The sequence below is a fragment of the Rattus norvegicus genome, chromosome 7 (assembly GCF_036323735.1).
Source record: "Rattus norvegicus strain BN/NHsdMcwi chromosome 7, GRCr8, whole genome shotgun sequence".
NCBI classification, from domain to species: Eukaryota; Metazoa; Chordata; class Mammalia; order Rodentia; family Muridae; genus Rattus; species Rattus norvegicus.
In genome coordinates, this window is record NC_086025.1 from 119,104,071 (window position 1) to 119,119,582 (window position 15,512).

Consider the following 15,512-nt stretch of genomic DNA (forward strand, 5'->3'; position numbering starts at 1 on the left):
CCCTGGTGTGAGGGAGGCTGGGAGTAGGAGATGGTCCCTGAAAGACAGAGGGGAGAAGCGGTTGGCCCTGTGTGGTGTGGGGGAAGGGGGGAGTCTGGAGCAGGCAGTGCCTTGGGGTTGCAGTGTAGGCCTTGGCTCCACTGAGCTGTGGTCACTGCCAGCCCTGGGTCCTGAACAGAAGAGTCTGGCAAAGCTGTAACGTTGATTCAGATGCTGACATTGGATGCAGAAGGGTAGGAGAAAACCTGGGAGTCAACACCAGTATGGGCACGCTGTTAGTGCCTGGTCTCACCTCTGTCCCCAATGAACACCCAGTAAGCTGCCCAAACCTCTTTGGAAAGGGGTTACAACCAGTGGGTACCCAGGAGTGTGGCCATAGGATAGACATTGCATGTTCTGTGCACTCACCTATACATTATCAATCTACTGACCCATCCATCATGTATGTGTATATCTATTCTTCATACATGTGTAATTTATCCACTTACCATCTTTTCTCCCTCTATCCATCCATAACAAGCACACACTATCCATCTACCCATCCATCCATCCATCCATCCATCCATCCAGTCATCCATCCATCCATCCAGTCATCCATCCATCTATCCATCCACCTACCCACCCACCCATCCATCCAGTCATCCATCTATCCACCCACCCATCCATCTACCCATCCATCCATCCATCCATCCACCCACCCACCCATCCACCCAGTCATCCATCCATCTATCCATCCATCCATCCATCCATCCATCCATCCATCCATCCATCCATCCATCCACTCATCTATCCATCCACCCATCTATCCACCCACCCACCCACCCACCCACCCATTCATCCATCCATCCATCCATCCATCCACCCACCCATCCATCCATCCATCCATCCATCCATCCATCCATCCATCCATCCATCACACACACTGGCTTTGGTGCTGTAACATAGCATAGTGAGGGTTCCCTAGGAACTTGGAAAGTAGATACTCTCAGCTCTCCCGAGAGCACACCCCACCATGACAACCTAATCACTCCTCACTCACCCTCTCTGTGCCTCTGCAGCCATGCTTCCTGAGCCCTTGGCTCGACCTCTCAGCTATTAATGCCACCATACCTAGTCCTGTTTGAGGCTCTCATCTGGTTCCCTTAGGCCAACCGGAGTATCTGAGGGCACAAGGCATGTAGACCCTGACATGTGCCACATGCAAGCACAGCTGTATCAGTAAGAGACGGGTCCTTCAGGCCAACGGTAGAGCCTACTAGCTAAATAATAATGCTATGTGAGATGCATCCCGAGTGACACAGGGAGGGACTACTCAATAGTTAAAATGGCAGCAGAGCTCGACCCCCGAGGAGGTCAGGGAGAGCACAATGAATATTTAGGGTGTCATTCAGTTTCTTAGCAAAGACTCATTAAACCATGCTTTCATCTTTTTTTCTTTTTTTTTTTTTTCTTTTCTTTTTTTTCGGAGCTGGGGACCAAACCCAGGGCCTTGAGCTTGCTAGGCAAGCACTCTACCACTGAGCTAAATCCCCAACCCCCTTTTTTTCTTTTTTTAAATCTGCTTTGAAAAGAACTTGTAAAAGAGGGGAGAGGGGAAGCCATATTCTGCCCAAAGTAACTTTATTTTTTGTTTTCTCAAACATATCAGATTAAATATGCCACTTCCTAATCTTGAGGCCAGCAAGACCGGGAGGCATATTGGGCCATTCTCGTGTCAGTGCTCCCAGTCAGTGCTCCTGGCTCCAGGAGATTGCGTGGAGGACTGAAACATCCTCTGGGAAACCACCTGCTCCTTGTTCTGCCGCTTAGTTTCTATAAACAAGAATAAGTTACCGCGTATGACTGCTGCCTAACTGTTGTGCACTGGTGGGCTACAGAGGGAGTTAAAACATGGACCACACCCCCTACAGGATTCTATGTGGCCACTGTCTAACCTTTACTCCTGTTTGGTTTTTGTTTTTTTGGGTTTTTTTTTATCTCCTAAAATACCTAAGACCCGGGGAGGTTGGGGTATTGCATCTAAGAAGCATCATGGAGACTGTCTACTACTTGGGAATGTCAGGGGTCCCCGCCCATCCTGCACACCCGTGTCAAAGGTCCTGAGTGTCAGACACTCATGATGCCCCGTGATAGCGCCAAGGTTTGAGATCCCGGATGCAGTGCAAAGCACCATCAAAGCACCCTCTGTCTGCCTCTCTCCTCCAGAACTGGCAGGAGGTGGACCAGGGCATGGGTATCAGGTAGCAAGGCCAATGAAGATCTGAATCCTTGGAGGAGAGTGCAGTTCCTGAGATCCAGGGGCGCCCACAGCTGCCTCGGGCCCTGAGCCCCCTCTCCAATGCCAGGGGTGAGTGGGCACGTCGAGGTGACCAACCAAGCATTTTTTCTCACGATGCTTCAGAGCTGCCTACCTACTCACAGAGCTGCTAGTCTGACACCTTTGGGTTCTGTCCATCCAGGGACAGATCTAGATAGAAATTGCTAGGTGCATTTATTCTTTCTAAACAGCTTTCCACTCGACAACCAATCATTGAATAGCACCGCCTTTAAAGATTGCCTTTAAAGTGGTTCCTTAACATGGCCACCCTCGCAGCTGCTCTTCTGTCTGTCTGGGACTGAATACTAAACAGAAGGATTTCCTGCATGCCTCAAAATATAAGTCAGTCCAAGAGCACCTAGAAAGAGGTGCAGCCTGCGGAACTCTGTGGAAGAGTAACAGGACCCTCTGGGATGCACGCTTTCCCCAATGCAGAACCTAAAACCTACTCTTGTAACAGTCAGTGCCCTTCCCCCATTTGCAAGTCAAGATTAAGCTGCGTAGTCTTGAATTTCACATAAAACTCTTTTACACTCATTTCAGATTGCGTCCGTCTCGAGACACAGCAGAGGCCATAGCGCGTGGCTGAGAAGCCCCTGGGTCAGGAATGCCTTCAGAGGAAAACTGGTCATGAGCCCAGGGCTTCAGCCAGAGCAGCTCGCGCCCCCTTGTGGAGAGAGAGAGCAAATTGCCAAGTCGTGGATTGTGTTGGACATAGTTCTTGATGGACAGGGAGAAAGCGGTGAAATAAGTACATGGAACAGAATCCATGGTGTGGGAAGAATGGATGTAGACCCAGGAATAGACATAAAGTTTGCACCAAAGTACTTGGGGGGAGGGGTGACCTGAGATCACCTACCATCCCGCTGGTGACAGTCGGGTTGAGGGCGGTATCGAACTCACAAAGTACCCTCTGTGTGTGCCATGTTGCACTGCCTCCCCGACAAACCCAGCTATGAAAGTGCTTTGATTCCAAATAGAGCCTCCTCTTAGCCAGTGCTTCGAGGACTGCCCTGGCCAGGGCGTGCAGGCTACCAAGACTGACGGAATAAAGCTTCCAAGTGGGTGCTTTGCTGGATTGTCTCACAGGACGCAGCTATGAACGCAGCAGATGTGGGGATCCTGAGGATGAGACATCACCCTGGGCGTCTCCTCGAAGTGACGTGGCCCTGTTCTGCAGGTGTGGCTGGGCAGACGACCTCGCTGAGTTACGGTTTGCGGTGCACGGCAAGGGCTGCACAGCGACTCATCCCGATCATAAATGAAGGTGGGCGTAAAGTGAAGGCAAAGACAGCCATCTGCCTTCCCAAACCTGGTCATGGATGACTCCAGAGAAAGTCTCACCAGAGGGGTCAGAGTGACCGGGCCATTACCCGTGTGTCCAGATGGTGTAACCTGATTCCTGGGACGGAGTCATGTCATGATGTCCCTAAAATTATTGCAGTGTAACCACTAAAGGGCCGTCTTGAAATTCGTCTGGTCGGCATGGCTAAAATCTAGGAAGCCAGTGCCCCAAACCAGCGAGTGCCGTTTGCCGAGAACGAGTGAAAAACGACGTGGATGCACGCGGAGCCGAGGATGCCGGGTATGTATACAGAACTGTTGACAAAGCTGTCTTTTCTAAAAACCAAGATTTACCTATCAAAAATAAATTTCTAAATTCAAGTGGATATGTCAACATAATTGGTCAGTCGAAATTTTCTTAAGTAATATTCACACTTCCCAAAGCTCCTGGGCTTTGGGATTCTTCCTTAGGACTCTTCTTCGATCCCCCGAGCAAAGAGGCGCACCAGCTGGCAGTGGACCCTGCAGAGACAAACGGCGGCGTTTAAACTCCATGTGTTCCACCACTCACGGCTGACCTGAGCCCCACACCTCCCAGGATCTTAACAGTCCTCCCCAGGTCTCCGAATGTACACAATCACACTGACGGTCTGTTCTCAAAAGACAACTTGCTCTATTCTTCTTGTGGGGAAGGACTTTTCCTTCTTCTGTTCTGTTGGATTCTATTCCAATACCACGTGTTGGGGAGCAAATGCCCTCCAGCAGCAAGAGTGGGCCTTCCTCTGGCATACTCACTGCTTGGAGGCTGGGCACTTGGAGGCCTAGTTAGCAAGTTGCAGGGGTGACTCACTAAGGCTTAGTACCAACCCTGTAAGCTTGGTTAAGAGTGACTCTCTCTGAGCTGCCTTTGAGTACCTTGGTGACTGAGTGGGTGAAGTCGCCCACAGCCAGCCACCTGGCCCCAGGTTCTTGCACATGTCCTTATGGGCCACCTGAAGCTTCCAGGGCCCCTCAGGCTGTGTGGCATGGCCTCTTTGGGTTCCTCTGAGGCTCGTACATCCTTCCTCTTCGCCTGACAGAATAAGTATGCCCTTCCCAGTCCCTCTGACTCCTGCCTGGGGGTTCCACATCCCAACCCTGAGCACCTATCATTGACCTTAAATGCTTGAGGCAGGGGAAGGGGGGAGTCCAGGACTTAGAAACCACCTAGGAAGCCATCGCTTTTGCTTATTTTTGACTAGGGGGGGGGCGGGGTGTGTGACTATGACCTACAGAGACCAAGGGCAGAATGGCAAAAATGGCAAAGAAAGAGAACAGAGCAGAGGAGCGTCAAAACCCCAGGAACCTGTCTGCAACAGATAGCGTCCCAAAGTCAGCACCTGCCCCATGCAAACTTCAGACCACACAGCCACCACAGCTGGTATAAGGATACGGCGAAACGATGCCTCTTGCTTTCTGCCACAAACCCCAGTGAGCTCTCCTGATGTCTGTGAAGCACCCTTTGGCGGGGACAGCTTTCCCGGACAGACATTTGAGGTGGGTGGCGGGGGTCCCGCCCACTCACCTGACCTCAATGGCAGGGCTGTGCAGGACTTCCCCATCACAGTTCCAGGAGCTTCTAGAGGTTGGGCAGGCGCAAGGGGGGTTGTCCTTGCAGATCTGCCCAAACTTCTGCTTCTCTAGTTCCTTCAAGTCATTGTCATCATCTTCCACGTGCTTTGATGTGAACTGGAATTTCTTGACTCGATAAACTTCAACGAAAGTGAAGCCAAACTGTCAAGGCAAACATCCCGGGAAGAGAGTGGGTGTGTGAGACGAGACTTCCACCTCTGCTGCTTCAACTAGCCAGGTCAGACAACAGTGTCTCCAGGCCACCAGCCCTCCTCATCTGACAACTGAGAGACTAGATGTGCACTGCTCTCCCAGGAGCGTCACACAACTGCTGATACCTTTGAAATCTCAGGTCTGAGGCTGGAGGGATGGCTCAGCGGTTAGGAGCACCGACTGCTCCTCCAGAGGTCCTGGGTTCAATTCCCAGCAACCACATGGTGGCTCACAACCATCTGTGATGGGATCTGATGCCCTCTTCTGGTGTGTCTGAGGACAGCTACAGTGTACTTAAATATAATAAATAGATAAATAACTTTAAAAAAAAAAAAAAGAAAAGCGCTCATACCGCTTTTACAAAGGACTCAAGTCTGGTTCCCAGAACCCACATCAGGCAGTTCACAGCTACTCGTAACTTCAGTTCCAGGGGAAAAAATCCAACACACACACACACACACACACACACACACACGTCATTTTTAAAAATCCTCCGCAGATATAAATACTTTAAAGATTCCTATGTTTCATTAAGGGTGGTTTGTAGAATTCTCTATTTCTAAGAATTAATTATTTTTAAGTGTGTGTGTGTTGGGGGCTGAGGTTTGCCTGCATGTGTATCTGTACACCATATGCGTGCCTGGTGCCCATGGTGCCCTGGATCCCCAGGAACTGGAGTTGTAGACAATTGAGAGCCATTATGTGGGTGCTGGGAATTAAATGTTGTTCCTCTGTAAAGACAACCAATGCTCTTACCTGCTGAGCCATCTCTCTGGCACCCGGATTCATATGAAACTTTACATGCAGGATTTTCCAAGGAGTTTAAGGAGTATGAAATAGACACATCCAGAGATTTCTCCTCCTTGGAGTTAACAACAGAACCTACAAACTGGTGTGGCGGGGATTGCCCAAGTGTAAATGACCTCGGGGCAAGAGTGCGCCTCACCTGATCCTCCTGGTTGGTGTGCCGGATGAGGAATCTCAGGAAGTTGAACCTGGAGCATTTCCGGATAAGGATGAGGTCAGAAGACCCATCTCCCAGATGGGCAAATGGGGACAGGCCCCCAGGGCTCCGGGGACAAGCACAGGACATGTTGGTGGAGTTGATAGCCAGGAACTTCCCACATACCACTTGCCACTCTTCCACTTCCTCTGCGGAGGACAGAAGGTGGGTGTTAGGGTCAATGTAGCACAGTGGCTGCCGCGTAGCATGCAAAGGGTGCTGGCTGCTCTCACTCCTGCTGCGTGCTCTTGGCTTTCTTTCCTTCTGGCCTGAACCACCCACCCACCTCGGGACCCCAGCAGGTCTTACGGGGAGCAGGTTATTACTCTTTTGGACAGCAGTTTGACAAGGACGAGTAGCCCCTATGCAGGGGTCAAACTGACCTACCATTTCTCTTCATATGGCTTATAGGCTAAAGAATGGTTGCCACAGATTTTGGGCAGTCTAAAAACGTTTAAGAGAACAATAGCTTGTAAAAGAACACTACACAAAATTCCAATCTCAGGAGTCCGTAGACAGTGCTACAGGCACGTGACACGCCCACTTATCCACACGCTATAGCTGTCATTCTTGCAGGGAAGGGGGTGTGACAAAGACCTTGTGGTGAGTGTGGCAGAAGGCATGCGTTCAGTTAAGCCCAAGAAGGGCATTTGCCAATCCGTATTTCATAGCAGCTGGAACAGCAGCCGTGGCTCTGGCCAGCCTTGTGACAGTGATGGAAGGCCTTTCTACAAATATCAAGGCTCCCTAGTGTCTGCTAAGCTGAAATGACTCGATGCTGCCTGGAGCTAGACAGAAACATTGACACAGTACAACTAGGAAAAGAGGGAGGTAGGGTGGACAGCCAGGAGAGGTCACGAGCTGCGGGGCTTGTGCAAGAGCACGCTCACGGTGATTACCAGCGTTCTCCAGGCCATACAGGGCTTTCTTCTGTTCCTCTTCCAGCTGTCGCTTGCTCTGCCTGCACACGGAGCACCTGGAAGACAGAGGTGCTCTCTTGGCCTCTACTGCGTGCGCTGAGTGCCTTTAAACAACCAAGCCCCTGGTCTTCACACACGGAAAAGCATTTACACTCCTTTCAGGGAGTAAGAGGCTCACGTTTCAAAGGCTCCACCAGAAATCGTTCTCTAGGGTACTACTTTCCGACTCTCAAGATTAGACCTAAATTCATGCCTATTAGCCAGCAGCTTCCTTCTCCAGGGCTTGCAAACACCTCGAGGATAGGCGTGGCTGCCTACTTCTGGATGCATCGGTGGTGGGTGAGAGTGCCTTTATCTCAAGGAACAGACGTGATGAGCCTGTGCTCCGGCCAGTAACTCAGAGCTGAGCCACTGATTTGGCACAGATTTCTCATCTGGGTGTGGGTAAGACTAGCCTAGTGTTGGACCCCCTGCCCCTTGGGTCTGCACCGTGGGGAGAACATAGCTGCTGGGCACATCGCCAGGATGGAGTCGTCAGGCCAGCTCTCCTGGAAGCATCTATGAACTGGGAAGCTCTACGCAAACCTATGAAGCTCGGGGACTCCCTTTCCACGTTTGGAAAGTCCTTCTGCATCCACTGTCCCAACGGGAACAGGCTCCTAACCAGCCCTGCACACGCCAAGTAATTTACAATGAAAACCCAAGCAGACATGCACCTGCTTACCCAGCCCGGCAGGGTTTCTGGTCTCGTGGAGATCCCACTGTGTGCTGTGCTGGGAGGAAGGACACTGTCCCTTCATAGTACTGATGGGAGAGAAAGGCCTTCAACCCTGGGAAAAGAGCAGATGAGAAAGAGCACCCATTTGTTATTATCTGGTTATTAGTGCCCTTAGATGCACACCACCACCACCACCACCACCATTACCCAGAGAGCAGTGCTCTGGAGAGGTGGCTCAGCACTTATGAGTGCTGGCTGTCCTTCCACTGGACCCTGGTTCAATTCCCAACACCCACATAGTGACTTGCAACCATAGGTAACTTCAGTTCCAGGGGATCTGATGCCCTCTTCTGCCCTTTCCAGACACTGGGCATGTATGTAGTCCTCAGACACACAAAATAATAAAAAATAATTTTTTTTTAAGAAAAGAAAACTGGGAGCTAACCAGTCTGCAGGGGACAGGAAGGCCCTTGCAAGTGACATTGCTACTATACCAGAAAGAGGAACAGACTCTGTCCTCCTCCCAATGGTCCGAGTACCACACTACCAAAAAAAACCCACAGTGAGAGCTGTGGTCAGGGCTTTGGCCACATATCCAGGCTGCTACATATTTGGCAGCAATGACCTCGTGTGAACTTGACAGCGGGCGTGTCCTCTGTCCTGAAGGCTCAGGGTTTCCACCACCCCTCTTCGACATGGTCAGCAATGCTCCTGCCTCCTGTGTGCTTAACCCACACCAGGGTCATTATCATCCACAACATTAGTGTCCCCTGGGTGAATTAAGGACAAAGGTCAAGGTGGCACTGCCTCCCAAAGTTCCTACTGAGTCACGATATCCGTGTTGCCAGCTGCATGGTGCAGGCCAGCATAGCAAAGCCAGCAGACTCGGCTGCTGGGCCTCTGATAATACATGGGGAAAGCTGTGTGTAGGAGAGCAGGGGGTAGGCAGGAGGCACGGGACAGTCCAGGTGTGCCCTGCAAGTCTTAGGGTGACCACCTGCTCTGGGACTAGGTGGGCTTGCCCTGGTCCTGCGTGACCTCTTTGTGTAGTTTATGTACACTGTGGAGAAATGCTGGCCTTGAGGAGTCCACCCCATCTGACCCCTAGTACACTGCCATGCCATTCCATCCAGGGGCCAGGCCCTGCTTTATCATACCCTCATCTACAAAGCCACAGGCACCTGACCCCCGGGGAGAGTCCCGGCTCCTCCCACCCTAGTCTGAGTGCCCCTCCAGGTGCTAATCCTCTATGCTGGGTGCTAGGTGTAGAAAGGATGCCAGGGGGAGCTTTGTGGAGAATGGCTGTGGATCATGGGGCTTCGGCCACCTCTGCTGCATGTTGGCATTATAGTCTCTTTCCAGCTCCTAGGTTCCCACCTCTGGCTGCAGTTGGCCGGCCCTAGAGTGTCTGAGAGTCCAGGACAGAAGGCTTCGTCTCACACCTCGTTCTCCTTCATAAAACCCTCAGCTGCCCATCAAAGTGGACACTTCCCATTCCACTGCAGCCAGTGTGTGCTAACACCCTCGAGTCGTTACGTAAGGATTGTCATGCAGTGGGGACAAAGACCAGGAGAGCTGCTCTGCCTGAGAGGAAGGATGGGGCTTCCCAGATGTGTTCTGAGGGGACGGGGAAGGTCAGGAAGGAAGGCACTGGCCAGAGGCATGCACAGTGGGGGTTTCTCAGGCCTGCCCAGGTGGCATCCTGGCAGATGGGGCAGGCATGGTACCTCAATATGGAAATGGTCATGGTTTGTCCAGCACCCAGAGCCCTTTTTTTCTCAGAATGGCTGGGTATGTGTTGTACCTCTGCCACACCACAGAGTCGAAGCTGCCTAACACACTCTGGGTGGCCTTCCCCCATCTCACGAGGAAAAGGGTAGGTTCTGATGCTTGGAGTCATGAAACTTTACACAGTTTTGCCAATGGTGAACTACAGAGAACAGGGCTCAGACACAGGGATACAGTAAACACAGGAAAGGGTTCATCTGGACCATAAGAACGCAGTACACCACATTTCAAATACTTTTCTAAGCTCCTCTCCTTGGCATTTCAAACCTGATGGGGGAGGGAGGGGCACCCACACGAGACCTGAAGCCAGCAGGTGGTAACTCTGTGTAGCCCAAAGCTGACCTGCCTTTTGTTCCTCCTAGCTTGGTGACTAGGTAAGGGGACATGGCTATCATTGAAGGCTCCTTCTGCATCCATAGAGCACTGGTGGACACACTGTTTGCAGGTCCCACTGTTTGCAGGTCCGAGGTAGGTCAGCAGCACTTTGGGAAGGTCCCAAGGTCTGGGTTCTAACAAACCTCCCAGGGACACTGATGTCCACTCCCTCTGAGAGCCACTGACCCACAGGAAGGATGACACCAGGTCTAGGCAAGTCATTTAAGCACACTGCTTATTGTCTCAACTGTGAAATAGGGACTGTGCACAGTAGGAGGGCAGGGAGGAAGGAGAACACTTGTCTAGTCCTCCCCCACCTTGCTGAAGTCCCATTCAAGCAGATGCAGACCTCAGAACGCACCTGTTCAGTAACGCATGCTCAGTAACGCAAGCTCAGTAACACATGCTCAGTTATGCAAGCTCGGTAACGCATGCTCGGTTACGCATGCTCGCAGACGTAGCCAAATGGATGATGGCCGCTAAGCGTAGAAGCTCAGATAGTGTGTTTGTGGAAGGGGAAGAAATGAACCTGAGCCCGAAGAGCAGATGCCCAGGGCTGAGCTTCTTCATAGGGAAGGGTGCTTCTACTTCAGGTGCTGTAGGCTCAGGGTGATCACAAAAAGAATCTTTTTCTATGAATTCTGGCACCTTGGGTTAATATCACCTACATGACGTATGATAAAACAAACCGTCCAATCCATAGAACCTCCCTCAGTGTGGTTCTGACACATGTTATGACTCTCAGGGGAACAGGATCTGGGTCACACTAGCCAGATTCAAGGTCCCAACCCCATTCTGGAAAGCAAGACCCGATTGTCCTGTCAGCATCTGGGGATGTCTTTGTGTATTAACTTGATGTCTGGGAACTCAGCGTACCTGAGAAATCATACCGGACGAGGCCCATCCACCGTTTCTTTTCACTGTCCTTGATTAAGTCCCCGTAGAAACCGTAGCCCAGCAGAGAGACCGAGTACCGCAGTAGCGTGCTATTGTGGTGCACGGAGGACACATCTATAGCCAGTGAGTCCCCTGTGGGAGAGGAGAGCTATAAGGGATCCGGTCCCCTCCTGTGCCCTGCCCCAGACAGCACTCTGAAGACACCAGAAACAGACTGCGCTCAACGTGGCCATCTGAGCGACAAAAGTAGGATATGATAGCTAGTTGGCTGCGACATCTGTTACGCCATTGCGCGTACCAGGTTAGGTGGGTGTCCCCTTGCTCCTTCATTTCTTTTTTTTTTTTTTTTGTCTTGTTTTTTTTTTTTAAAAAAACATTTATTTATTATGTATACATCATACTGCTTTCTGCCTGCATATACGCCTGCAGGCCAGAAGAGGGCACCAGACCTGATTATAGATGGTTGTGAGCCACCATGTGGTTGCTGGGAATTGAACTCAGGACCTCTGGAAGAGCAGACAGTGCTCTTAACCTCTGAGCCATCTCTCCAGCCCCGCTCCTTCATTTCTTAATCCCTCCCAAAGCTGTTCACTCTGTCAGAGAACAATATTCCTGGAGGAGGATCATTCTTGGGCCCAGGGTATGTATGTGGTGGAACCTCAAAAAAAAAAAAAAAAAAGCTCTCCAGTGACAAAATGTGGCTCATATTTCTAAGCAAGGCTTGAGAATCATTCTGAACGAACAGAACAGTATGTGCCCCGGGGTTGGGGTTGGGGCATCCATGTTACTGAATGGAAGAAAAGTAGGCTCGAGGCTGAAAACAGGTACGCAGCACTTAAAACACAAACTCTGCCAGGTGTGGAGGCACTCGCACCTGCACCCAGGAGACTCAGGCTAAGAGGATTGTCTCAAAAAAATAAAAATAAAAATTACACTTGGGAAACAGGTGTAGACAGACCCCTGTGAGTTCGAGACCAGCTTGGTCTACCTTAGTAAGTTCTAGGCCAGCTGGGGCTACATGAGAACCTGTCTCAAAAAACAAAACAAAACAAAACAAAAACAAAATATTTCCATGGCTGCAAGTAAGACAGGACACTGTAAAGAGAGATGGGGTGGGCAGGGACATCAGCCATTTCTCTTAAGCCTCAGGCTGCATCTCCCGTGGCTTTTCTCACTAGGTCTGGAAGAGGGGCGGGGCGTGTATGTCACTCAAAGGGTAACTCACCCTGGAGCCTTGCAGGTGTTCCACAATGGGGATTAACTCTGGTAGCCAGCTAAGGGAGGAGGGCGGGGAGAAAACAGGGCTACACAGGAGCTGGCAGGGGCCTGGGGCTCCTTGGGGGCATTCACGTGTATAAGACAGGACTCGGCCTGCAGATCCACAGCTGAGGAGTCTCCAAGACACGGGGCAACAACGGGATATCTGGGGAGGATCCAGTATGGATGGAGTAGCAGAAGCCTGAGGTCTCGAGCCAGACCAATGGCTCAACTGCAATGAACGTTTGCAAGTGAAGCTGTGTGGGTGAAAAGGTGAACTGTGTGACACACGCAGCCTCCACAGCGAGATTTTTTTTTCCATTTTTGTTTTTCGCTTGTTTGTTTTGTTGTTGTTCTTGTTACTGTTGTTTGGGGGGGGGGTGTTTTGTTTTGTTTTCCTTTGCAGGAGACTTTGCAAAGGACAGATGAGTAGGACTGGGGTGTATGACGTGAAATTCATAAAGAACCAATAAGTTAAAAAGAAAAAGACAAGACTAGGGGCTGGAGAGCTAGCTCAGTAGTTAAGGGCACTTGTTGCTGTTGAGAAAGAAGGACTTGCGTTCAATTCCCAGGCTCACCACCTCCTCAGGCACCCTGCATACAGGTGGTAGACAGACGTACACACAGGCAAAACACCCTTACACATAGAGCTAGAAACAGTGAAAGCTCGGGGGGAAGAAAAGGAGCAGACTCACCAATAATGATGTGTAAAGCTGACGTCTCTGCGTCGTTTGTGCCCACCGTTGAGTAGCACACACAATCTGTGGACCCTGCAAAGAGGACAAGAAAACCCTTAGCGCTGATGTGACTGTCCCGAACTGTCTGTCAGGTGAGTGGCACCTTATCCTGTCCTTCTGTGACCCTGAAACGGCTGGAGAATAAGAGGAGTTTACCCACCAGATGAATGTTAAAGGTACTTAAAAATGCCCCATGACTGGCCAGGTGGCAGCAGTGGCGCACGCCTTTAATACCAGCACTTGGGAGGCAGAGGCAGGTGGATCTCTGTGGGTCTGAGGCTAGCCTGGTCTACAGAGCGAGCTCCCGGATAGCCAAGGCTACACAAAGAAACCCTATCATGAAAAAGGCCATATGGTACTGTTACAGAGCTCCAGAAAGTGGCCTGCAGCAGACCTGGACACGGAGACCACCCTGAACCCTCTTGGGGGCTTCTAAGAGATGTTGGTAATGCCAGTAGCCACTTTGCTCCCTTCTAAGGCTCTAGAAGGTATGTGGGCCCTGCCCACCTTTATATAGCTGGCATTACTGCCTCACAGCCCAGCCTAGACCTTAAGAAGAAAGTGAACCTGCACAGAGCATCATGGGAAAGCAGACAAAACAAAGTTAACTGTGAAGGTGTCTTTGGTATTTTTGTTAAGTATCTAGTCATTCATTTATTTATTTATAGTGCCCTGTAGCTGTTTCAGACACACCAGAAGAGGGCATCTTCTTCTTGCCAGGACTTGAACTCAGGACCTCTGGAAGAGCAGCCAGTGCTCTTAACTGCCGAGCTAGCTCTCCTCTCTAGCCCCTGGTGTCTTCGTTTTTTTTTTTAATTGCCAACTTGTCACAATCTAGACTCACCTGGGAAGAAGAAACCTCAATTGAAGAACTGTCTGGATCAGATTGACCTATGGCTATGTCTGTGAGAGGTTACCTTGATAGATGTGGGAGGACCCAGCCCACTGTGGGTGGCACTATGCCTAGGCAAAAACCAACTAAGCATGGGCCAGTGGGCAAGCTAGTTAGCAGCCTTCCTCTATGGTTTCTACTTTGGTTCCTGCTGGAGTTCCTGCCACGACTTTCCTTAATGATGGATTATGACCTGGAAGTGTAAGCTGAAATAAACCCTTTCCTCCCTAAGTTGCTTTTCGTCAGAATGCTTTGCCGTAGTAACAGAAGAAGTGGAAGCAGAAACTGGGAATGACCTTAAGTGTGACCTTAGCATGACTGAGCATGACCTTAGCATTCGAGGGTCAAGTTCGAAAGAGTGACCTGTGCCCGTGGTGACACTTGGCACTTTCTACACACAGGACATTGGGGGTGCTCGGCCAGCAGCCAACTGGCCAGCAGGCCAGCAGCCAACTGGAGTACACAGTCCTGGTGACACAGAAGTTGGTCACAGCACCTACGGAGCAGAGGTCAGTTCCCCAAGTCTCTATGAATAATAGGAACTGCTTGGTTAAGTTTAGAGAAGCCGGTGCGCTGAAGCATCACAAGTTATTCATGTGGCGACTTCCATAGAGTTGGGAGGCTCGGCGGTGGCCCCATTGGTCACTCTAATGGCCAAGGGATGACTCGAAAGGAACCTGCTAAGAGTAAAGCTCTACACCTTTAACTGGGAAATCACCTTGTCTTCCCTGGGGTCTCTCAGCCAGCCTGCTTTCACCAAGAAGGACCCTGGTGAGCATGCTCACTAAGCCTGCAGATGAAGCTCCTCCCTCAGACACAGCAAATGTCCCACCAAACCTTTCCCCCCAGACACCCTCACAGACACACCCAGGAGTGCTCTTTCCCAATATGATTAGCTTTTCAACCCAGTGGTGGTAAAAATCAAGATCATCGCATGGGATTTTCTAAGAACTAGGAGCTTTCTCTCCTACTCCTCCTTCATTTTGCTTGGTTTGGTTTTTACAGACAGGGGTTCTCTGTGTAGCCCTGGCTGTCCTGGAACTCACTCTGTAGACCAGGATGGCCTTGAACTCAGAGATCTGCCTGCCTCTGGCTCCTGCATGCCGGGATTAAAGGATTGTGCTACCACCACTTGTTGGCTCCTGGTTATCTAGCAGCAGCAGCTGCTGCTGCTGCTTCTCCTCCTCCTCCTCCTCCTCCTCCTCCTCCTCCTCCTCCTCCTCCTCCTCCTCCTCCTTCTCCTCCTCCTCCTCCTTCTTTTCTTTTTTCTTTTTTTCGGTGCTGGGGACCAAACCCAGGGCCTTGCGCTTGCTAGGCAAGCACTCTACCACTGAGCTAAATCCCCAACCCCGGTTATCTAGCTTCTAAATACAGCCCAGACCCATCAGCGTAGGGATGGTACCACCCACAGTGGGCTGGGTCCTCTCACATCAATTGAGGTAACCACTCAAAGACATGGCTGAAGGTTGGTCTACTTAAGACAAGTTCTTCATCTGCAAT

The 15,512-nt window shown here is 50.8% G+C and overlaps 1 protein-coding gene across 2 annotated transcripts in view; it reads right to left on the bottom strand.

Moving 5' to 3' along the window:
* Positions 1-1,603: 1,603 nt before the first annotated feature.
* The window catches only part of Cerk (ceramide kinase), a 44,212-nt gene continuing 30,303 nt past the window's right edge, over positions 1,604-15,512 (bottom strand). For both annotated transcript variants that reach the window (XM_039078853.2, NM_001134861.1), the window contains 7 exons: positions 13,079-13,153; positions 11,106-11,258; positions 8,073-8,178; positions 7,328-7,404; positions 6,372-6,577; positions 5,166-5,374; positions 1,604-4,123 (listed from right to left, as the gene is read on the bottom strand). In XM_039078853.2, coding sequence (XP_038934781.1) covers positions 4,069-4,123; positions 5,166-5,374; positions 6,372-6,577; positions 7,328-7,404; positions 8,073-8,178; positions 11,106-11,258; positions 13,079-13,153 — 881 coding nt within the window. In that variant the 3' untranslated portion in view covers positions 1,604-4,068. The remainder of the gene's footprint in view (positions 4,124-5,165; positions 5,375-6,371; positions 6,578-7,327; positions 7,405-8,072; positions 8,179-11,105; positions 11,259-13,078; positions 13,154-15,512) is intronic.